This window comes from Elephas maximus, chromosome 4 (genome assembly GCF_024166365.1).
Source record: "Elephas maximus indicus isolate mEleMax1 chromosome 4, mEleMax1 primary haplotype, whole genome shotgun sequence".
NCBI lineage: Eukaryota > Metazoa > Chordata > Mammalia > Proboscidea > Elephantidae > Elephas > Elephas maximus.
In genome coordinates, this window is record NC_064822.1 from 53,498,014 (window position 1) to 53,522,893 (window position 24,880).

The window sequence follows — 24,880 nt, forward strand, 5'->3', positions numbered from 1 at the left end:
TGCAGGCCAGGAGGAGAAAAAAACCACAGCGTCCTCATCTCCTCCTCCTCCCCTTTTAAAAATAAAATAGGGAGCTTCTAAACTATGGAAACAAAATATATATATGCACACACACCTTGAGGAAGGAATTTCAAATGCATCTCAGGAAAAAATGTTACAGGTAGAAGAAACAAACGAACAAAATGGCTGTGAGCCTAGATATTTAGAATTGGTTTAGAAGGCCAGTTCTAAGAGAAGCTTATTTCACCGTAAATAACAGCTTGGGATAGACTTGAAAAAGGCCAATGGGCTAGTATAAATGACAGGATTTATGAGCAAGAGAAAAGAGGGTTTGTAACATGTAAAAGCAAAACATCTGTCCTTTCTGGTGATAGATCTAAACAGAAGAAGCCTGGGAGGAGGGAGTGGCAGGGCAGGGCAATGAGGCAAACTCCCACCAGCATATAAAGATATTAAAACTATAATAAAAGGGAGGATCAAGGAAGGAGAAAAGCTCTGCTCTGTTTCAAGACTCCAGGAAGTGGTCTGACAGGCTAAAAAAAAAAAATGCGAAGAAAGCTCTTAAAGAAGAATAAGGCTAAAGATCTTTAAGAGTCAAAGAATTATTTCCACATGTTTAATGGTGAGCAGAGACATTAAAAACTAAGGTAAAGAAATTAGAGTAAAAATAGGAGGGAAAAAAAAAAAAACCCAAAGCTCAAATAAAGAGGTCTTCATAGGCAGAGACTAGGTTATCAGAAAGAGAGAAGGCCAGACAAGAATGAGAGGGCAGCTTGTCATAGAATGTTCCAGAAGATAATAGTAAACTTAAACAAGTACAGATTAAGGATACTGCAAATGGTAGAATTGTTGCTAAGAATTTCATAGAAATTTATCAAGAGCCTTTTATGTGCCAGGTACATTTTCTACCAGATTACCTAATTTAAAATTCAAGGGGTTAGGTGTGTTGCTAAGGCCACAACATCGGGGAGTGGCACAGCTGGGAATAAAACGCGTCTCCTTTCTAGCATATCCTGTGGTCTTACCACCACTCCACAGCCACTTCGCCTTTGCCAAGTCAAAGAAAGGTCCCTGACCAGTTTACTGGGGCACAAATTAAGCTATAAATATGCTTTTCCAGGAGTGTGCGCACGACTAAGTTGTGACAAAATGGTATGCCCCTGGGTGCAAAAGTCTTGCTGCCAAATCTTATCAGATCTCTAAGGGTTGCCTGAGTAGGCTTTGCCTATCTTTCCAATGGCATATGAAGGAAGGTTAAAATTATAAGGTAGTGAGAGAGGTGTTATGATGCAGGGGATAAAAGATTGGGCTCTGGAGTGAGGCAAACCTAGATTCAAATTCCAGGCTTTTCTAGTTTTGTGACACCTCTAAGTCTCAGTTGTTTTATCTGTACAACAGAACACACGGTGAGGACAAGAGGTCATGCTGGAAAGCCCTTTGCCTAGTACCTGGCACATAGAAAGAGCTCAATATATGTTAGAGTCGCCTCTCCCTCAGGTAAATGGGGCAGCAGTGGCATCACTGTGGCTCTACCCAGCTTAGGCGGTGAGATGTTGCCAGGATGGAATGGATATTTAGGTATAAAGCTGGTGGCAACTGGCATGATTGAACCCTGATGAAAAAGGTCTTCAGAAATCCTATTACACAGGGCGGCATGAATACCAGGGGCCATATGCTGTGAAGCACAGAGTTGTGCGGTGACTAGGGAACTTTAGAAAATAGTATAAGGATAGCACTGTCACTTCTCACAAACTGCTCAAAGTCAGTGTGAGGAGGCTTTAGAGCAAGAATGAGGAACTTCCCAAAAGAAGGAAGCATGAAGGAGAAACAAGCTCTGTTCCTGGGTTCTGAGAAACTCTTGATCAGGATTGTGAGAATGAGAGAAGGCAAGCAACAATGCCCTGGAAAATAGCTTCTAGAGTCTAATAGTAAGGAGACAGGAAAAGAGAGGCACAGCAAATCACATCAGTAAGACCTAAAATTTTCTCAGCCAACAGAAATGTGAAAGCTTCTTAGAATGTAAAAGAGTTAAGAGAAGCAGTGGGTATAGTAGTAAAGCCTATCATAGAGAAAAAAAAAAAAAGAATGAAATTAGAGTTAGGATGTTGAACGGTAAAGGACATTCAAATTTGTGAGCAAATAGTGTATACCAAAACCAAAACTAAACCTCTTGCCATTGAGTCAATTCTCACTCATAGCGACCCTATATGACCGAGTAGAACTGCCCCATAAGATATCCAAGGAGTTGCTGGTGGATTCGAACTGATCTTTTGATTAGCTGCCAAGCTCTTAACCACTGTACCACCAGTGCTCCAAGTAATATGTAGTATTTGGGAAAGTTTTGGTGGTGGATAAAAATTGCAAATATGTGCATATCTTAAAATTAACAACCCCACAGCAGGAATGTCAAAGACACTTCCTGAAATGATGTTTGTGAACAGTCTTACAGCTTTTGAAAGTCAGATGTTAAAGAAATCCAGGGCAGTGGTGATCAAGTGCTGGGTAACAATAAACGGTAGGTAGGAGACAGAACTAAAAGACACCTGGTTGGAACACTAGCCATAAAAAAAAAACCACAGATAAAAAAAAGTATTGAAATCCATGGGGCAGTCAGTATATGTTAAACGCCAAGTAAATCATGGCATCATATATTTCAATTCTAGCTTTACTTTGGAGGGATGAGTTCCTTTTCTCTGTTTCTTGGTTTCTCTGTCTCTGAAATGGGGTTGACCATGCCTGTTATCACCACAACTGGCCGTAGAAATGGGAGGATAAGATCATTAATAAATGAATGTCAAACATGTTAACATGAGGTGTGGGAATGTCTAGCAGGAAAGTACACTTCCTTCTCAACTCAATCATTTCACAGTCAGAAAATCCAAGGACAAAAGGAAGAGCTGGTATCTTCACAGATCACAAGCCTGGACCCCCAAGCAAGCCGGGGTGGGGGAGGGGGGGCGGGGGGGCAGCAGCTCTGGGGCACATTCAGGACCTGAGAATAAAGTCATCGAATGGACGGAGCTCAGTATGGGATACCTTAACCTGGAAGCAAGAGCTCCTAATATGCAAAGTGTGTTTGGGGGGATCAATATTCAGTTAATGTACATTGAACGCCTACTAGGAACCATTGTGGTGCAGGGAAAGATGTGGGCCTGGAGTTAGACAAGAGGGTTTAGTTTTGACTCTGCTAATAACCTGGTTATGTTACTTATTCAATTTACTTGACCCCTTGAAGCTTCATCTGTGACTGAGGGCAACAATGCCAGTCCTAACTAAATCAGGGGATTGCATTGCGAGCCAATCAATCAATCAATCAATCACTGATGCCATTATTCATTCTTTAAACGTGTATTCAGTACCTACCATGTGATAAAGGCTACCAAGGTTATGTAAAAAGTGCTATGTGTGAAAGAGGGCAGGAAGGAGTAACTGAAGGAAGTGTGCAGTCTGGATGAGTAGAAATGGATGATGGAAGAAAAAGGCCTGAGAAAGGCTTGGAGGTGGGAACGGGGTTTTTGATCCCATTCCTAGGGAGGGGCCTGGCCCATCCTGGGAGGAGAGGGTGCAGAGCAGGTGTGTGGTGAGGCAGGTTATGGAGGACTTGAATCTCTAAGGCAGCAGGGACTTTAGGAGGTGGGTGGGATGAGATGGAGTGGTCTTCTTACCCTCTGCCCCTCAGGCCATTCTAGGCTCTGCATCTGCTGATTGACTTCTTGTTGGGACACATCTAGGTGTCTATTCCATTCAACTATAGACATTCTCATCTCTCAGCTCTGTTTGGAGAGGAAGATTCCAGAGCAGGAGTCACATCCCATTCTCTTCTCTACCCCTGTCTCTACTCCCCCGCATGCAGTACCACCCAGGGCTCCTCCCCACAATGGACATCCCACTCAGTGCCTGACAGACTGCATGAGCTCAGAGCCACTCACCTGCTCTGGCTGGGCCTCCCTAGAGGGGCAGGCGTGAACTCCACAAGGAGGCAACATCTGACGATCCCTGTTGCATGGGCACTGCCTCCTGTGGAACAGGTTTTTCTGTGGGAACAGTTCCAGCTGAGGTGGTAGGGACAGTTTGTGCTGGTCCTCCTGGAACTCGTACATTGAGAACTCTATCTATAGGATCCTTCCCTTGATGGGGACTGAGTCTTTTCATGGGTAAATAGGGGCCATCTCTCTTCCTCAGTAAATGAGGAAGCAGTGGCATCACTGTGGCTGTACCCAGCTTAGGCAGTGAGGTGCTGTCAGGCTGGAATGGGAGTCTTGCTCTCCCATTTCTAAATATTCTGTATCCTTTCTGTCTCCTCCATGCCAGTGTTCACAAGGCATGCACTGAGAAAAGTGGGTGCCACCAGGAAAAGAAACATTGTCTTGTGCCAGTCCCCGTCCCCAACTTTGTTAGGCCCTAAATATGGGGCCCATAGACCTAAAGTTATCAATCTATCCTGTTTCCTCTCCTTTCTGATCACAGACATCAATCATTGTCTTTCTCTCTTTCCTGGCCCTGTATCAGATCCAAGGATCATTGTCTTCTTCCTCTGCACCATTTGAGTTTTTTTTTTTTTTTAAAGAGCCCTTGTCTCAGGCTTACAACTTGGAGATACTAAATATGTGAAGTTTCCCAGAGGTCATTCATTTACTGGATGATCAGCTGACCCGGTGCCTGCTAGCTCCTGTTGGAAGGAAGAGAAATCAAAAAAGGGCTGTTTATAATGATGATGAAGATGCTACAAGTGCCCCCTACAAATGGTTTTCCATTTTAATTCTCATGACAGCTCCCAAAGGTATAAGGGTTAGGTCAGGTATTATTAGCCACTTTTACAGTTGATGAAACTGAAGCTTAGACAACTGTAATTTCTCAAAACCCCAAAAGTAGTAAGCAGTAGGGTCAGGCTTAGCATCGAATCTTTTGACTCCTGGTTTAGTGTTCTTTTTCTCCAACCCAGTCTCCTCAAGGCCAAGGCAGCTTAGCTTCTTGTCTTCCTGTACAGACTTAGCTACCTTCTACTTTGCCTCTTCCAATCCCTTAGACTCTCAAACTACACTGCCCAGTCCCTGGGTAGTGCAAATGGTTAACGTGCTCAGCTGCGAACCAAAAGGTTGGAGGTTCAAGTTCACCCAGAGGTGCCTTGGAAGAAATGCCTGGTAATTTCCTTCCAAAAAACCAGCCATTGAAAACCCCATGAAGCATAGTTCTTTTTTTTTTTTTTTTGTACTTTAGATGAAGGTTTACAGAAAAGACTAGTTTCTCACTAAACAGTTAGTACATGTATTGTTTTATGACGTTGGTTAACAAAGCCACGACATGTCAACACTCTCCCTTCTCAACCTTGGGTTCCCTATTACCAGCTTTCCTGTCCCCTCCCACCTTTTCATCCTTGCCCCTGGGCTGGTGTGCCCCATTAGTCTTGTTTTATTTTATGGGCCTGTCCAATCTTTGGCTGAAGGGTGAACCTCAGGAGTGACTTCAAGGTGTCCAGGGGCCATACTCTCAGGGTTTCTCACGTAGTTCTATTCTGACACACATGGGGCCATGAGCCAGAGTCAACTTGACAGCGACTGTTTTATTTTTTTCTGGCTATACTGTCACCCAGGAGCTGGGCCGATTTTAATTCCTTTCATTTAAACAGCTGAAGATGCAGAAGATTCTTCCACCAGGGTTCACCTATAAATGGCAGAAGAGGAGGCCATAGGAAATGCTTCCCCTACCTGGCTTCCCACTGGCCCTAAAAGTTCTGCCCTTAGAATTTTGCATGTAGTGAAAATAAACTCTGCCTGGTCTCCAATTTCCCCCAGTTTTCTCTCAAACTCAAATAGCTCACCATGGGCTATTTTTGATTAGTTCTTTCTTGCAAAATGCCTTATCTCTGAGCCCTCCTCCTTTGCCAGCATTTAGCCTGCAGCCCAGTCATACAGTCTTGTCCTTACAAAGCCTCAAATACATCATTTCAGAGCCCTAACAAGGCCAAGATAGCATCGTTTCATAGCCAGGAAATCTGTTCTTGCCACTGTCTGCATGTGTCAGATATAGAAACTATTTAGTAGACAAGGATCAACTTCAGTGAAGGGAAGGACAACACACATCACAGGGGAAGTCAGCACAACTGAACCAAAGCAAAAGCTAAGATGTTTCCTGGACACATCCAAACATATTCAGGGCAGAGTAGGTGGGTCTGTGGCCTGGGGACCATAGTTTTGGGGGACATCTAGGTCAATTGGTATAACATAGTTTATTAAGAAAATGTTCTACATCCCACTTTGATGAGTGGCGTCTGGGGTCTTAAAAGCTTGTGAGGGGTCATCTAAGACGTCAGTTGGTGCCATCCCACTTGGAGCAAAGGAGAATGAAGAAAACCAAAGACATAAGGAAAATAATAGCTTAAAGGACTAAAGGAACAAATGAACCAGAGGCTCCACCAACCTGAGACCAGAAGAGCTAGATGGTGCCTGGCTACCACCAATGACCACCCTGTCAGGGAACACAATAGACAGTCCTGAACAGAGCAGGAGAAAAATGTAGAACAGAACTCAAATTCACGTAAAAAGACTACACTCAATGGTCTGACAGAGACTGGAGGAACCCCTGAAACTATGGGCCCCAGACACACTGCTAACCTGAACTGAAGCCATTCCTGAAGCCCACCCTTTGGAAGATTAGACAGGACTATAAAACAAAAAATAATACATGTGAGGAATGTGCTTCTTAGTTCAATCAGATGTACAGGACCAAATGGGCAGCTCCCGTCCAAAAGCAGGATGAGAAGGCAGGAAGGGACAGGAACTTGCCAAATGGACACAGGGAACCCACGGTGGAAAGGGGGAGTATGCTGTCACATTGTGGGGACTATAACTAATGTCACAAAATAATATATATATAAATTTTGAATGAGAAATTAACTCGAGCTGTAAACTTTCACCTAAAGCACACACACACAAAGCTAGTATTACATGCAATATTAGAGTGTAACTGCACTATCATGGGATTGGGGATGCAAATAACTTTCCACATGCCTGCATAGGCCCCAGATATTCTATGCTTTGCTTCTTTAACAGCCCAAAGTGGGCATATCTACTTATATTTATGAAACTTCCATAGCATGCTAAGTGCTTTGCTTCCCAGCAGACGCTAAGAGAAATTGAATTTGCAACTTAAAGAAAAAATTAAGACCTGCGAATGTATCTGTTAACTTATCATGTCCTGGCAAGTTTGAGAAGCTAAAAAGATAGTCCAGTCACTTGGGTGTAAGGAGAACGACGGAAATAATGAACCCTGCCGAAACTCTCCTGAGCGCTCCCCAGTGCTTACCTGGTATTGGGAGCTGGTGAGCCCATCTCCTTCCCTTCTGGTCTGGAAGGACCATGAGATCAGAGACTGGTGGTCTTCATACTCTCTAGAGAAGGTTGCCCACAGTGGCTTCTCACGCGTGTCTGCAGAATAAAGTTAGGGGAAATTCAATCCTCAGCAAGAGAATATTTTTCTTTTGCAAGATCCCTGGAATGGAAACCCAATATTTTCCATTTTATTCAGTTATCCAAGCGTCAACGCTCTTTTCTTGATTCTCTTCTCTCTTAAAAATGGAAGTTCTTTGAGGCCTGTCCAGTGTATGGTAAACAGACCCTATGGGAAGTGCTATGTTATGACAGAACATATTATCTTTAACCACTGGATTTATATTATACCTAACTTTTTAAAAATGATGGGAAATGAAACATGTAATATACATTAGAAAGATTTCCATCCATGGTGGTGAAACTTCAAATGCTTGGTGCTTGTTGTTGTTGTTTGCCATTGAGTCAATCCTAATTCATGGCGACCCCATACCTGCAGAGTAGAACTGCTCTATAGGGTTTTCAAGACTGTGACCTATCAGAAGCAGATCACCAGGCCTGTCTTCCACGGTGCCTCTGGGTGGGTTTGAACTGCCAACCTTTTGACCAGTAGTCAAGCACTTAACCATTCATGCCACCCAGGGTACCACTTGATGCTTACAGGGATAATTTTCAGTTATCTGGAAAGATCCCTCATTGAAAATACTTCTTGCTGAAAGTTCTGGGCACCTGGAGGGCTATTATCACTGGGGCTGCGTATGTGTGGGCACTGAAGAACAGGCCCTGGGTCTGGGAGAGGGAGCAAAGTGTGTTTTGCCAAGTTCCCAGGTGTGTCATTGACCGAAAAGAGTGGGGAAGCATCGCTCTTGCCAAGTAAACCAACTAGTCTGGGCAAATTGCGGGCATGGAATAAATAACAGCCCACATAGCAAACAGTTCTGAGTGCAGAGCAAAGGCCTCTTCTCACCCCACAACACACAAATGTGTGTTTTGTCTCTCTTGAACATAATCTCTATGGGAGTAGGGCCTCTGCCCTTTTCCCAGGTGCCCCCTGCCCCAGTATGGCTTTATATTGTTGTAGCCCAAGAATCACAGGTTGATTGGACAAGGATCTAAAAGCGAAAGGTGATCTCAAACTTCTAAGCCCTCGAAATGTGGTAATTTCCTGTACAATTATGCTCATCTATTTTTTTTTTTAATCAAATTCATTCAACAAACACAGAGCACCTACTATGTGGTGGGCACTAGGAATGAAATGGTGAACAAGACAGTGTCCCTAGTATCAGTGAAATCATGTGTTTCCTAACTCACCTTAAGACATTCTGAGAACTGAAAAGCCACCCTGGTCTGTTTTAAGGGTACTTACCTGGTGGCGTAGTGATTAAGAGTTCAGTTGCTAACCAAAAGGTCAGCTGTTTGAATCTACCAGGATCTCCCTGGAAGCCCTGTGGGGCAGTTCTATTTTGTCCTATAGGGTTGTTATGAGTTGGAATCAACTTGATGGCAATGGTTTTTTTTTGGGGGGGGGGGTGGGTATCCTTTGACAAGGAGCCCTGGTGGCACAGTGGTTAAGCACTCTACTGCTAACAGAAAGGTTGGCAGTCTAAACCCACCAGCCACTCTACTGGAGAAAGATGTGGCAGTCTGCTTCCGTAAAGATTATAGCCTTGGAAACTCTATGGGGCAGTTCAACTCTGTCCTATAGGGTTGTTATGAGTCAGAATTGACTCAACAGCAAAGGGTTTAGTTCTTTGGTTTTTTGATCCTTTGACATGGAAGAAAATGAAAGTCTGATGCTGTACCTAGCAGACAGTTGGTGCTTGATGAATGGATAGATGAGTAATTGGAATAGTTCATATTTATTTAGTGCTATTTTTTATCTTCTTATTCCTCTTCCATGCCAGGTACTGAGCTAACGCTTTCCTTGCAGCTCATTTAACCCTCACAACAACCTTATAAGGAAGGTACTATTATTATCTCCTTCATAACTGAGGAAACTAATGCTTGGGAAGGTGAAGTAACTTGCCCAAAGCTACACAGCTAGTAAAATGGTAAAGCCAGGACTTTGCCCCACAGCTATCTGATTCCAAAGCCAGTGATCTTAACCACTCTGCTACAGTGCCTCTCTTTAGGAAACGGTGTGTTGCATTTAGAGGTATGAGCAGAAAGGAGCTCAAAGCATACTCGGTATAGCACTGTCCCTCTGTGAAGGCACCATAATTGCTCATCATCTCCACTGCTTGTGACTTAACAGTGATGGATGGTGCACTCCATGAAAGGAGCTGGATCTCAGAAATGCACTTTGGTAGATGACCTCATTTTTTTTTTTTTAGATGACCTCATTTAGCGATGCAGTGATTCTCCACGCAGACTTTTTTTTTAATGTATTTATTGTGCGTTCTATAGGGTCGCTATGAGTCGGAATCGACTCGACGGCACTGGGTTTGGTTTAGTTTTTGGTTAAGTGAAAGTTTATAAATCAAGTCAGTCTCTCATACAAAAAGGTATACACACCTTGCTATGTGCTCCTAGCTGCTCTCCCCGTAATGAGACAGTACACTCCTCCTCTCCACCCTGTATTCTCCATGTCCATTCAACCAACTCCTGTCCCCCTCTTCCTTCTCATCGTGTCTCTAGAAAGGAGGTACCCACATAGTCTCATGTGTCTACTTGAGCCAAGAAACTCGTTCCTTACCAGCATCATCTACCTTATAGTCCAGTCCAATCCCTGTCTGAAGAGTTGGCTTTGGGAATGGTTCCAATCTCAGTCCATGCAGGCTTTGAAAAAAATTTCATTGTAGGTGGGGTCTCCCCAGGGAATATCAGGGTTATTCCAACATCATGGCACTTGGCTCTAGCAAAATCAGGTTCCTGCAAGCCAGAGAAGTGAGGGTAGTCTCAGCTCTGGCTCAGTGCTCCCAGACCTGTTTTACTGGTTTCTCAGAAGTATTTTGTCCACAAAAACCAAACAGTAATTTTTCCCAGGGTCAAACTGGTATGAAAGCTGGAGCTGGCTTTAGCTATTTGTTCTCCATGCCTGAATAAAACGGCAGCCTCCCCCCCACACCTCCGCCCAACACACACACCAACATACGCACACCAAGACACGCACACAGCTACTGTACAGGCAGGCAGATAACTGGCATCTCTCCCCCTTCTGCCAGCAGTGTGGCCTGCTGTCTGTGCAGATGCCTGCAAGGAGTTGTCCAGCCTGCCCTGGAGGGGTGTTCCTCCTTCCCATAGCATTTGCAGAGGTCTTCAACCCTCCACAGTGAAAGGGACCGTCTTCTCTTCCAGCACCATGACCATTCTCACTAGGAATTGTTGAGGTTTCCATCACAACATTGTCATGGTGATAAGCTGAGAGAGGGGACAGGAAAGGGAACAAGTTGGGGGAAGAAGAATCGGCCTCCACAGATACCACTCGAAAAGCCTTCAGCTTTCTCTAGCAAACCTGCCCACCTTTCTCTTCTCTGCCAAACCACATCCTCTCCTTTCTCGCTTGGCTCCAGGGGCTCCTTTCTCAGCAAACCCAAGTCTCTTGCCGTCTAGCTACAGTTATCCCAGGCCCCTCAGCACCCTCCCTTTATCTCCCTTTCCCACAGGCCAGGGGAGATGGCCAACAGAGCTGGGCCCAGATATAGGAGAATTCTTTTCCCCTCTCACTTATCTCCCTGTGTATGCATCTTACGTGATGAGCCCCAGGTGACTCAGCTGTAGGATGCTGAGCAGGTGACTTAGCCTCTCAGCCTCAGGCTTCTCACCTGAGGGATGATAACGTTTCCCCCATTTTCTATATTGGGAACATCACAGCAGGTGGGGCCTGTGCGTGTGCTTTAACTGTAAAGACACCCATGGGTATAAGGCACTAGTAGTTCTCTACCACTTCCTTCAAAGAGCCAGTGCTGGGCTCTGCGCCCAGACTGGCGGTGTTTAAACTGAGGGGGGAAAAAAAGGGCTTGTTTAGGTTTTGGCATCAAATGCCATGTTGTCGCCCTTTTCCTAACTGTTAGTTCAACTGTGTCAAACACCCTATAGTTTTGGCCACTCATCAATGGCTACCACCGAGGCTGACCCATAGAAGAGGGGATAGTGATCACCCACCTTCTGCTACTTATGGAAATGTGAGGCTGAACCAATGCTGCTGGCTAAATGCTTATTTAGGCAGGAGGCTGGGTAGGAGAGATTAAAGAAATTTACTTTCAATGTTTATTCATGCTTTGAAAAGGAAAAGCACTGCATTAGACAGGAAATAAGATCTGAAAAGGCAGATTGAGGATTGAGAATTACTAATCGGGAGTCTAAATCTCACTCCAAATTACTGGGTGTCCTCGGACGTATAACTATACCTCCTGAAGACTCCATCTCTTCATCTAGGAAATAAGCATCACGTTAATAATTCTCATCTTCCTGTCCCATGGACCATGATGAGACTTAGCTAGGAGCTTTTTCTAAACAGAGACCTTTGCTTCTGTGTGGAACATCTGTTAGAGGTGATGTTCAAAAGCAGGCTGATATTCAAGGCCTTGGATGTTTGACTGAACCAAACCTTAAGATAGACAAGTTTAATTTAGTAGGTCAATCAAGAAAAGTATAACAAAATCGAGGGTGAATTCCCTCTTCAAGTAGATACATTCTTGGTTTTTTCCAGGTGGACACTTTCTTGAGTGTTGGTTTACATCAAACAGGAGCCAGCTGGATAATGCACATGAGGTTGATTGTAGAATAATAACACCTTCTGTTTGTTCTGTACTTTATACTTTGATCTTTGACCCTAAGTACCTTAATCAGATATGGTGTACCTATTATCCTATTTTATAGATGAAGATATTGAGACATAAGTGTGTCAAATCAGTAACAGAGTGGGAACTAAGAGTTCAAGTCTTCTGATAATGTTTAAAAAGCTCTCCATTATTTACAAATGTATTATTTACTTAATATCAAGGAAAAATTAAAAGAAAATAATTAGTAAGTATCTTGAATTTTAATCACAGGTCCTGCTAATAAGATGAGAAGAAAAGGAAATTTAAAATATAGATTTATATCTTCAAATATTCTTTTAAAAACTAAAGGAGCTGAATTGGTTCTAGTCGTTAAGAGCTCCACCATTCCCCTGTGTATTACTAAGCAAGGTGCTTCCCTGTTTAGTCTCTTTGCGAACTGACAGTCTCCACCCAATACTGGTTGTCAGCTTTGTTGAGAACTTGCTCAATGCTCATTGAGGCCTCTGTACTATTCCAGCACCAAGACAAAATAGCAGTCCTTCTTCAAGAAGTCTTTATAACAGGAGTTAACAACTGGAACATTTCTCTTTGCGCCCCTCCCTGTATCTGTATACTCCCTGAACTTGAGGGTTAGGGTTAGGGGGTGGGCGTGCAGCAATGAGGGGTGGGGAGTTATTTTGCTTGGCTGTACTCTAGGGAAGGAAAGAATACTTGACCTATTTGATTGGCTGAATCAGAGAAAGGTGAAATTTTATAACACTTTTTAGGAGAGTGAAGGAGTTTTTTCCTTATGAGGCAGGGTTGGCAGGAAGTAATGGAATCTACAGAGATAGAGAGGGAAATTTCTTGAGAAAGTTATCATGGAGTCTGCCAAGGCATGTGTCCCCTTGGGTTCCTCTGCTGCAAGGACTTGGGGACTGTCCCCTGGGGGCTGAGCCTTGGTCTAAACTCTGTAGTCAGAGTGGGCAGAGGTGGATTTCCTTCCAGAGAGTAGATAGACTCAGGACCCTAGGATGTTTCCAGGCTGGGTTTCTCCTTGTACAGAGCCAGCTCTTAGTAAAACTATCAGGTAGAACATGTTTTGCAGATGAAGCCACCCTTTTCTGTGTCCTTCTACCCCCTCAGTATCTTCAGGGGCTGCCTCTACTTCTGGCCCCCCCCACTCTCCAGTTCTCAGGCAGGAATCCAACCTTAGTTGCTTTCCCCCTCTGTGAATGTAAACAAATGCTGCACACCTCCTCAGCTGTCTATACATAGAACCTGGAATTTACTATTGAATGGAATTGTAGGAGTCACTGAACTAGAGGAGAAGTATGCTGGGAGACAAAAAAGCCTTTCCTTGCCTCTGAAATCACACTTCAAACATTCATTTAATAAACAGTTTCTCAGCACCAGCTACACAACAGGTTCTGAGAGGGTCACAACTGGAATGCAACCCTTACTGCTTGCTTTCTAAAAGCTAAAGGCAGCCAGCTACATTGTCTAGCTATAGACTTGTCCACCGCCTTGAACTGACGATTTGATGAAACCCACCGTTCCACCCTGGCAGGCTCAATTCTACGATCCACCTGCCATCCACCAGCTCCACCCTTCAGGGCGAAAGCTGGGCAGCAGTTCCCTGAGAAGGCAGAAGGGAGAACAGAAATAGCAGGTACAGACCCTAAGGTGGCAGGTCCCCCACTCCTTCAGGGGCCTGCTGTCAGTCTGAGTGAGTCAGATTCCTTTGTTTACTTTCTTGCTGTTAGGTGCATGGGTGGATTTCAACTCAGTGATCCCATGTCACAGAGGAGAATGCTTATTTCTAGGTCTTAAAAAAACAAAAAAAACATTGCCCTAGTTTTGACTCCAACTTATGGACTCTTTAAAAGTGGGGAAACTGTATTGAAGCCCTAAATTGGCATCAGGAGAAACTGATCCATGGGCAAGATGTTTCTGGAGTGGCTGGTCTGCAGTCAGGGCCAGGTGAAGCTGGTAGGCCTCTTATCTCCTTTACCCTTGTTCCCTGACTCTCTCCTGGGCGCCTCCTGCCACTCCAATTCCTGCATTTCTAGTCTGGGGCTGGTCTGTCCCTCCCTTAGAGGAAGATTTCGCCTGGGGACGTGGGAGGGTAAGGAGTGTTTCTCCACCCTTTGCTCCAATTGCAGAAAAGGAGGGAGTTGCCATCCCGTGCCAAGACTTTCTCTGGAGCTTCGCCCTCAAGCAGACGCTGCCTCAAATCTCAGTCTAAGGTCCCAAGCTCTGGACGTTAAACCCTTTGAGTAGCAGAGAGTTAGCTGGTTGGCAGCAAACTCGGCAGTTCCCTGACCGGGTGCGAGGGACACAGACATGGCGGAGGATCTGACCAAAGAGCAGGTGGAAGAGTTCAAGCAGGCCTTCTCGATGTTTGACACTGATGGGGACGGCACCATCAACATCCAGGAGCTGGGCCAGGTGATGGAGGCCCTGGGCGAGAATCTCTCGGAGGACCAGTTGAAGGCCCTCATCGCCACGGTGGACACCGACGGCGACGGTGCCATCGACTTCCAAGAGTTCCTGGCAGCCATAGCCAAGAGGACGAAGGGCTGGAATAGCGAGGAAAACTTGCAGGCGGTCTTCGGCGAGTTCGACATCAATGGCGACGGCCACATCACCGTGGCTGAGCTCAAGCAGGCCATGGGCAAGCTGGGTCTGAAGCTTTCCGAGGAGGAGGTGGACGGGATGATCCGCGAGGCCGACATCGACCAAGACGGGCAGGTCAACTACGAGGAGTTCGTGAGCATACTCACTGGGAAGTGAGTGCCGCCTGGCGCCCCCCAGCGCCCAGCCGCGCGACCCTGGATCCTGCTCTCTTTCTGCTTTAGCCTGCCCGCTTGCTGCTTTCTCAGGGTCCCTGCTTTTGTGGTTGGACTATAAAGGGAAAAGTCTGGGTTGGTGGATGGGAAATTACCCCAGAAGTGAGAAGGACTTTGCTGTCTTGCACCTGGATTTTGCGCTGTCAGGGCTACTCGGGACCCTGCCCCCATGAGACCTCAGACAAAGGCAGACCTCCCTGAGCCTGATTTCTCCTTTTCGCCCCCGCAGGGCAATGAGAATGCTCCCTACCTCACAGGGCTGTTGTGAGGAGTCTCAAGTAAATGTGATGGTCTAAATAAAAGGAATGTGAATTCCAGATGTGGTACAAGTTGTTGCTTGAATGCTTGGAAAGTGGAAAGCCACAGGTCCCCAAATGATGGCGTTTGGGATTCTTTGGAACCGCTGCTCCTTTCACTCACTCTTGTGGGACAACTAACCTGAGTAGGACAGGCGTCTCCTCTTGCCTCTCCTTTGATGCCCACTTAAGTAGAAAGGTGAAGTAGTGGTATTGGTGATACCATGGTGGAGCAGACAGGTTTCTTTGGCTTAAGGGTCTGTATGAGCTTCTGGGTGAGGACCAGGGCAGGGGGCTCCTAAAGAGAGCTGAATGGAGAGGCCTAAGCTGAGAGCCTTTGAGTGGGAACACTGCCTAAGCCACAAACAAGTAAAATTTATCACTCTTTGCAAATAGCCTACAGTTATTTAAGCTCAACTGGGGGGAAAAAGTGTTTGTGTGTGTGTGTGTGTATGCGTGCATATGTGCATGTGTGTGTCCTGTATTTGAGGTACATGATCCTACAGATATTTCTTAAAGGGGGGCGAGGTTTTGTTTTGTTTTAAAATTAGACCTATTCTAAGCTACTTGCCACAACTCTGGGTTTCTAAGATTCGCTTTGCCTTGGTTCTCAGAGATTGTCTAACCCAAACTTTTCACTTTGCAGATGAGGTAACTGAGGCCCAGGGAGGTTAAGGGACCGGCCAAAGGACAGGTACAATTAGTAGTGGTGTCAGATTAAACCCAGGGACAGCAGGGGAGGCAGAAAGAGCACTCAGACTTGACATTCAGAAAGCATACATTATTTTTCCAGCATTTTCATCAACCAGATTTGTGACTTTGGGCAAATCATTTAGCTCACGATTCTATTTCCTCATTTGTGAAATGAGTTGTTTCTTTTGTTTTTGTTTTTTTTTTTTCAGCCGAATGAAATTTTAGCTCAAAATATCAGTGATAACTTACTTGTTCTAGCTCGTGCCAGGATGTTGGTTCTCAGCTCAGGGTGGGGAGAGAGGCATAGCCGGCTAACCTGGTTATTGTTGCAAAGTACTCACGCCCAGCCCTGTACAGTCTGCTCTGCCACCCCCATCCCAGTGCAGGTGTGGTCAGGTGAGTGACAGAGCCTGTCCAGTATTTCCTAACTTGAGCACGAAGTCCAGTGAGGTAAGGAGCAGGGCCAGGTCACGGGGTGGGGCTGCCACATCAATTAAATTTTTATTTTTTTCCCCATTTGATATTTTCAGGGTGTCATATCAGTCTCTTATGATCCTTAGACATTGCTACCTTTTTCATCATAACCCCGTCCTCAGAGTCTGGCCAAAATTCCCTCCAGAGACCAGCCTGTGGCCAGACACCTTCCAGACTACAGGGCTGAGGCCAGATCCTCCTTGGCTTGGGCTGCTCAGTAAGGGGACGTAGTTGCTGTTGAGTCCATTCTGACTCATGGCGACCCTATGTGTGCAGAGTAGAACTGCTCCATAGGGCTTTCAATGGCTGTGACCTTTAGGAAGCAGATCACCAGGCCTGTCTTCCAAGGTGACTCTGGGTGCAGCAGTGTAGCTACCAAAAATAGCATCTATGACAATTAGTTTTAAATTGCTGAATGATCTTTCACAGCTGACCATGGAAATTGGGATGGCCAATAGAAACTGCCCGTTCGTACCCCAGCCCTACCCCCCTCAAAAGTAGGGAAAGGGAATTCCACATTCCCTAAGGGAAGGAAGGGGGAGAGTGTCAGTTGGGGAGGAAGAAGACACAGGCACAGACCTAGGTGAGGCAATAAGAAGAGATAGGGAAAAGGAGCAGAGGAAGCTACACAGCTTGATGTGGTAACCTGTGGAGAAGGCGAGAGGCTGATGGCAAAAATGTGTCTCTGTGTCTCAGGATGGAGGTGGTTCCCTCCAGAAAGTCCCCATTCTCTTCAAGGACATAGGTCACAGAAGTCTGAGTTTCTAAATTAGTGATTCCTAAATGCCAAGTGGGGTTTAGGTGCCGGTCCAAGATGAAATTTCCAAAGTCTGTTTAGAAAGGAGAAAAATAAAGACAGACTTTTTGACTAACCTAAATGTATTCAATTTTTTAATTCTGAGAAATGCGCTTCTTGTATTTTCAATGTTAAATGTCCTTTCTTTTATGAAGCCACCATGATAGACAATATACCTTTTTTTTTTTTTAATGTTCTTACTGTGCAAAAAGGAGAGTCCCACAAGTCCCATAGGTTTATTTTGAAATTTTACTTGTCTATGAAGTCCAAAGGTCTGAGAACAACTGCTCAAAATTGTGGCATACAAATCAACTGTACTTTCTTTAACAAACAAACAAAAAAAAAAACCTTTTTTTTTTTTTTCAATTTGAAGAAATATGTGACTCCCTGAGATCAGTAAACACCAAATTCAGGGCAGGGGTTTCCTCTGAGTGGGAGGGAAGGGATTAGGGAAAGTACAAGAGGGGCTTCAATTGAATCCTCAATGTTTTGTTCCTTAAGCTGGGTGATGATTATATAGGTGTTAGTTATTTAATTTTCTGTATTTTTCTACATCTTAAATGTTTTATAATAAAAACAATACATGCACATTATGGAAGGTTATGCCTTTGAATTATGGTGTTAGTGAAGGATATTGAATATACCATGGACTGCCAGAAAAATGAACAAATCTGTCTCGGAAGAAGTACAGCCAGAGTGTTCCTTAGAAGTGAGGTTGGCAAGATTTGTCTCAAGTACTTTGGACGTATTATCAGGAGGGACCAGTCTCTGTAGAAGGACATCATGCTTGGTAAATTAGAGGGTCAGCGAAAAAGAGGGAGATCCTCTTCTAGATGGGTTGACACAGTGGCTGCAACAACGGGCTCAAACATAGCAATGGTTGTGAGGATGGCACAGGATCAGGCGGTATTTTGTCTGTTGTACATAGGGCCACTATGAGTGGGCTCACGGCACCTAACAACAAAAACAATGGAAGATTAAAAAGTACAGAAGGGCACAAAGAAAAAGTAACTTCTCCCGTAAGTCCGCACCTAAATATAACATCTTTAGCATTTTGTTGCCTAGTCCCCCATTTGTAAGCTAACTCGCACCTCCAACTCTGACTCCTCAATCTTTTAGTGGACTTGGGAGGAAAAGAGCTTGGGTTTTTCATCTAACAAACTAGGAAACTGACCGTTTACACTTCTTTATTTGTAGGCTGGGACAGAGTCTGGAACGGTTAAAGAAAAAAATTTTCTATAGCAGCGTTACCAATAATATGGTTGATATTCCCTTCCAGATTTGTTATGTTGGTTGAATTTAGGTTCTCATTTGCAAATGTGGCCCAAGGTTCAAACCTTTGAGAGGAAAACACACTGCGACTGAAGTTCTTGAGCCCCAAACAGGAAGATCACTGGCCCTCAGGAATACCCCACTGTCCAGTTGCCCACCCATTCAACCATCACTGTTTAGAAGAATAGCTGCTGCCCCTTCTCATTTTGCTGTTTTTTTTTTTTTTTTTTTTTTTTTTTTATCTCTGATGGGGACAAAGAAGGAGCTGGTGCTGCTTTTCTTTGATTTTTCTTAGATATAAGGAGGCACATGTTGGATCTTCTACCACAGCAAACTCTATCCAGTAACTTAGAAAAAGAATTTGGCCCAAATTGCTTACAGGAACTTGTGATAGGCTAAGGTTGATTTACTACCAGGGGGAGCATCAGGAGACTAGGCTCTGGAGACCTCCCAGTGAACCATCAGATCAATTCTTTTTTCATGGGGAGGAACTAAGGCAGTTTAACCATGGATTGAGGGCCCAGGGTTATAGGACTACCAACCACCCTGCTTTGCCTGGAACTGAAGGGGTTCCCAGTTGGTGAGACTTTTGGTGCTTCCCTTTCAAGGCCCAGTTATTTTCCCCTTTGAATTTTTTGATAATACTATGTGTTATCACTAGTGAAGGGCCCATTTAGAATTATTGTTATGAGTTATGGATTTTGATGTCTATTGTCTGGGATCCCATGTATCCCAGTGGACACTGGACAACAGAAATCCTGCCAATATAAGTCAGTGATAAAATCAGATTTTTAAAAGTTTTTTGAATTTTATTTCATGAAAATTTGCAAAACATGATATAAAACATGAAGGCATCTGCCAATGACTGCACATACATTTTATTCTAGTCACCTTCTTCTTAGCCTTTTTATGATTTTTCATGAAACTTTTCAAAACATGGTACAATGCATTCTTCCTTACTGCAAAAGCAGTGCTTACAGCCCAAATAAATAAAGCCAAGAGATATTTTTTATCTCAGGAAAATCACCACTACAGTGCATTCTTCATTACTGCAAAAGCAATACTTACAGGTCAAATAAATAAAACTAAAGGAGTTTGAATTTCAGGAAAATTAGCACTACAATATATTCTTCATTATAACAAAAACAGTAATAACACCTAAGAAGCAGAAACAGCTGCCCTGGAGTCCTACAGAACTGCTCACAGTGTGCATTCCGCCTGCTACACGTGGAAGCAATGATTGGGCCCTAAGGTTGAATGCAGGGTAAGAATAACTTACAGGAGTTCCAATTTCTTGAAAAATACCACTGTGATGCACTAGTCCTTATTGGAAAACATTATTTACTGTTCAGAAGCTAGAAAAGAAGGGAGCCAGTAACACCTGGACACAATGAATGATGTAAAGAAGAAAATGCCCACTATGACTGAATGAAGACCGGCAATAGCTTATTCTAGCAATAAGTACTTTCTCACGAGAACACGGTAACTGGGAAGCAGAGGGAAAAGGCTTATCTAATAAATAAAGGCAAACCTGTCAAAAGTTTAGAAAATTCACACACCCGAGACGCATCGCCTAAGACAATGCTCAATCTGTTAAAAAAAATTAGGCTCCGGCTCAGGGTTCTTGAGTTTCCACCATTCCAAAAGGCTCCCACCTTGATGCTAAAATGTGTTAAAAATCAGTTACCTCCTTTCCAAAGAACTCCAAAGGCATAAAATGTGGGTAGGATATTTTATGTTCTACCAGTCTTGAAAGGGTTAAAATTGGGACGTGGCATGCAAACCAGGTTGAGTTTGTCATCCAAGGTGGAGATGAGTGAGTGGGGTATTTGGAAGAATCAGGGCAGGAACTGGATAAGGGGGCACTGAAAGCCTGGCTAGAAACAAGCTTCAGAGAGAGGCTTGAGTCAGGGCCAAGAATGCCTAGATCTGACTGACTCCTCTCTAAAGATCTTTTATTGTGGCAGAGGGAGGGATGGGGGTTGGAAAGGGGATCATCTCCTCAGTATGACATTGTTTTGGACTCCTGGGTGTTCTGTACAGGGAAGAATGCCCTCTAATCCAGAACAATCTGTACATTCTTCACTGATAACACTTATCTCACTGTAGGGTAACCATGGGTTTCAGAATCTTTTTCTTCCCCCAGGGCCCAGCAGCACTTGCATTGTATTTTATTAACTACTGCATCCCCAGGATGTAGCATGGCACACCAAAAAAAAAAAGTTGCTGATGAGTTGATTCTGACTCACGGTGACCCCATGTGTGTCAGAGTAGAAATGTGCTCCGTAGAGTTTTCAATGGCTTATTTTCGGAAGAACATTAGGCCTTTCTTCCATGGCACCTCTGAGTGGACTCGAACCTCCAGCCTTTCAGTTAGAACCAAGCACATTAACTGTTTGCCCCACTCTGGGGCTCAGTGCTGGAAAATAGTGGGTTAACTCTGGAAGCTGTGCAGGAATGTGGTTGAGAAATAGGTAGCCATGGGTACTGAGGAGACTGAGCAAATTCCTACCCAGCAGGAAAAAATTCCAGGGACATCAGGTGAGCAGGCGCTAACCTCTCCTTCTTAAAAATGTTGACTGCACAGGAGACTAGGCAAGCACCAAACGTCTCCCCCTGGGATGTTCTATTTGCTCATCATCTTTACCTCCTTGCCCTCATGAAATGACCTACTCCTGTCCTCCTATCTTCAGGTTCTTTGCTCAGGCTCTAAGGGAGGGAGAGGAGAAGGAAGAAAGAGCTCTCTCCATGAACGAACACTCATTGAGTGACTAGTAATGACTATGTACTTCCATTCTGATTCATGACAACCCCATGTGTGTCAAAGGGTTCTCAATGACTGATTTTTTGGAAGTAGACTGCCAGGACTTTCTTCCAAGGCATGTCTGGGTGGACTTGAATCTTCAACTTTTCAGTTAACAGTCAAGTGCTTTCACCCTTTGTACCACCCAGGGACTGAATTAATAGTATCACACAGGTGGGCCAGGCATAGGGGTGTAGTGGCAAGTTTGGGGCAGATTTCTCTAGGCCAGCCTGTCCCCAGGTCATGTTAGAACAGTGTGGAGTGGAGGGAAGCCCAATAGATGTATTTAGAAGACGCTTACTCACCCCCACTCCACAACACACATATTGAGAACCACTGGTTTGCACTTCATGGTTATTTTTGTCTTATGGAGTCTTAGTTCTGTCTCCCCAGTGAGCATGTAGGAGCCTCTGATCAAGGCAGACAGAGGGTCTTAGACGTCTCAGCTGAGCCCACTGAAAAACACCTTTTGATAACAGTAGAGCTCCTGTTTTGCTTAGAGAGAAGCCTTAGTGGAGGGAGCTGCAGGCTCAGGGACCTTAGGGTGGGGGAAAGCAAAGGGGAAAGGTGGGTTCTTCAAGTGCCCCGGGGCCAGGTCAGACCTCACTCCATGAGTCCCACGGTTAGGCCGGGCCTTCCTCATAGGTCCTCATCAGCTTTTCCGACAGACTGACTGCTGTTATTCAAGGAGTGGCCTGGGCCAGCAGCCCCCAAACAGGCACGGCCACATTCCTGGCTGGAGTGAGAGGTCAAGGATCCCCCAGCTTTGTTCAGTGTTCAGAGCCCAGTGAGTCGGAAGTCAGGACTCCTGAGTTCTAGGCCTGAAGTGTAGGGCTTACTCTACTAGGTGGCATCAGGTCAGCCCCTCTCTTCTCAGTGCTCAGAATGCTCTTTGTAATGTGGGAAGGCGGAAGAGGTGTGAGATAACGATAGTTCCTGGGAAGGAAAACATCCCACCTAAGTCTCTGGAAGAGACTTAGGAATTGTCCAGTCCAACTCTCTGGTTTTATAGATCAGGAAACTGCGGCCCAGAGAGGGAATGTGTTCAAAGTGACACACAACACTTATCAACAGTCCCAGGCTGCTTCCTGGCCTTGTTAGCATACTGTTCCATGCTCAACCATTCTCAGCATGATGCTCTGGAAAGCAGGTGAATGGGGAGGGCTGCAGAAGGCAGCAGTACAGTGTAAGCTTTCCCTGGGCTTGGGAAGCAGAAGAGAGGGAAGCCAGGGGAGAATTTGCTAGCACTGGGCTACTGGACCCCTCGCCAACAAGGTTACCCTTCAGCAACTCAATCATAGGTGCGACCGATTTGAAAGGGTCCCAGAGAGAATGACATACTATTTTCACCTTCAAATAGAAATACCTTTATTTATTTATTATAAAACCTCTACGTGCTCATTGAAAAATAAATCAGACAGTAGCATAAGCTAATGTGGAGAAAGTAAAAACCTCACACATCTTCTACTCAATGACCATGTATAAATATTTTGGGACATACCCTGCCTTTTTTTCCCCTATCATTTACATACAGTCATACATACCTTTTTTCCTCCCCAAAATGCTATTGTACCGATGACTCTGTAATGTGTTTTTTCTATTTAGCATCATTGTTGCTTTTGCTGCTGTTGTTGTCAGCTGCCATCAAATTGGCCCCTGACTCGTGGTGACCCCATGCACAGTGGAACAAATTGGCCCCTGACTTGTGGTGACCCCATGCACAACAGAAGAAAACGTTGCCCGGTCCTGCAACATCCTCACGATCATTTGCAGATCTGAGTATTTGATCCATCGGGTTTTCATTGGCTGATTTTTGGAAGTAGATCGTCAGGTCTTTCTTCCTAGTCTTCAGCTCTGCTGAAACCTGCTCAGCATCAGAGCAACATACAAGCCTCCAATGACAGACAAGTGGTGGCTGCACATGAGGGGCATTGGCCAGGAATCAAACTTGGTCTCCCACACGGAAGGCAAATATTCTACCACTGACTTACCACTGCCCTCTACCATTGCTCTTAGTGGCTGCTTAATATCCCAGTAAACGAGTGCGCCCCACCTGTGGTCTTTAGAAGGAAACAGATAATTGTTTAAATCCCAGATCTGCCGTTTGTTACCTGTGTGTAATCTATCTGACCTTGAGCAAATAACTTCACTTTCTGAGTCTCAGTTTCCTTACTTGGAAAATGAGACTGCTAATACCTGGGCCACAGAACGTTGTGAGGACAGCACCTGCACAATGCCTGCAGAAGGCATTGGAGTGCACTTGGAGCCAACTTCTGGGGCAGCCCAGGTGCTCAAGCAGGCTGAGCCTGGGCCTTCCGCACGTGCCTCTTGGAATCCACACATAACCTCGCACCGTTCTGCCACACAGTTTCCGCACAAGATGAGGAGCAGGAGTTTCTGACAAGTCCTCCAATTGCTCAGCATGGCCCTGGGTGTAAGGGTGGATGCTGGGGCACAGGGAAAGGAGTGGGAGAATTTTGGGATTCTGTCCCTATCAGGACACTCATTGTTTCCTGGCAGTATAGAATCCCAGAGCCAAGGCCTGCCCAGCCCTGGAGCCCCCTGGGCAATGGGGGAAGCCAAGGGGCCACACTGGCATTGAGGCCTCAGGAGTAGGAGCAGGGAATGGGGGTGGGAAGGGTAAGAGTAGGGTGTGGGGGGAGGGGGAGGAGCTGTGCCAACTTTGCAGGGAGTAGGAATATAACATGGGTAGGAAGAGCTCCAGGGAGCAGGCCATTAAGGAGAGCAGACTTCCTGCTCAGGAGATTACTCCCATTTTTAAGAAACTCTGGCCAAGGAGAGAAAAAACGAAGCCACCTAGACAGCCATCTGTGCTCAGGGAGGCAGGACAGGGAGGATATGAGAGACAGGATATGTGAAGCCAGTCTCTATCATCAACGGACCCATTCCTAAATAGGCTTCTGATGAGGCCACAAGAGATACAAAAAAAAAAAAAAAAAAAGCAGTAGAAACTTTTCTTTATTGCCTCAGGAGACCAAAAGGGGAATCTGAAGATCTGGGAGAGTAGTGACTCACTCCAGGTCTCAGGGTGAGCTGCAGAGAAGGAAAAAACAAAACAAAACAAAAACTAAACCAAACCCATTCCCATCAAGTCAATTCCAACCCTATAGGAGAGAGTAGAAATGCCTTATGATGCTTCCAAGGGGTGGCTGATGGATTCGAACTGCTGGCCTTTTGGTTACCAGCTGTAGCTCTTAACCACTGTGCCACCAGGGTGCAGAGAAGGAACAGCGGAATTCAAGCACTCAGCAGCCCCATTTCAGGCCTAGTAGTATTACCTGGGGGGTTTTGTTGAAGTGGAGATTCCTAGGCCAGGCCTTGCCACAGGAATCAGCGGTCCTGGGGTAGGAGTCTAGTTAACTTTGTTGGAGGGGGCTGGTTGGGACTCATATGGCAGAACATCTTCTAGAAGCTGGTAATCCTGAGTTTTAGGGACTATCTGGTTACACCTGACACTCTACAGAAGATACATGGAATGGCTTCAGCATTAACTTTAAGTAGCCAGAGCGGGAACCAGGCTACCCTTCACCCAGAGTTCTCAAAGCAGCCATGTCTCAATCCAGAACACTGAGGAGAACAGGGAAGTGAGAAAGAGGCATCTGAGGAGCCAAAGAGGCTTTAGGTCAATTCGGGGAACTCCAATTC

The 24,880-nt window shown here is 45.1% G+C and overlaps 1 protein-coding gene across 1 annotated transcript in view; it reads left to right on the forward strand.

The window, feature by feature from the left end:
* LOC126075015 (calmodulin-like) overlaps positions 1–15,197 on the forward strand; it is a 30,465-nt gene extending 15,268 nt beyond the window's left edge. Inside the window, exon 2 of the mRNA XM_049882065.1 lies at positions 14,194–15,197. Coding sequence (XP_049738022.1) covers positions 14,375–14,824 — 450 coding nt within the window. The 5' untranslated portion in view covers positions 14,194–14,374 and the 3' untranslated portion in view covers positions 14,825–15,197. The remainder of the gene's footprint in view (positions 1–14,193) is intronic.
* Positions 15,198–24,880: the final 9,683 nt, after the last annotated feature.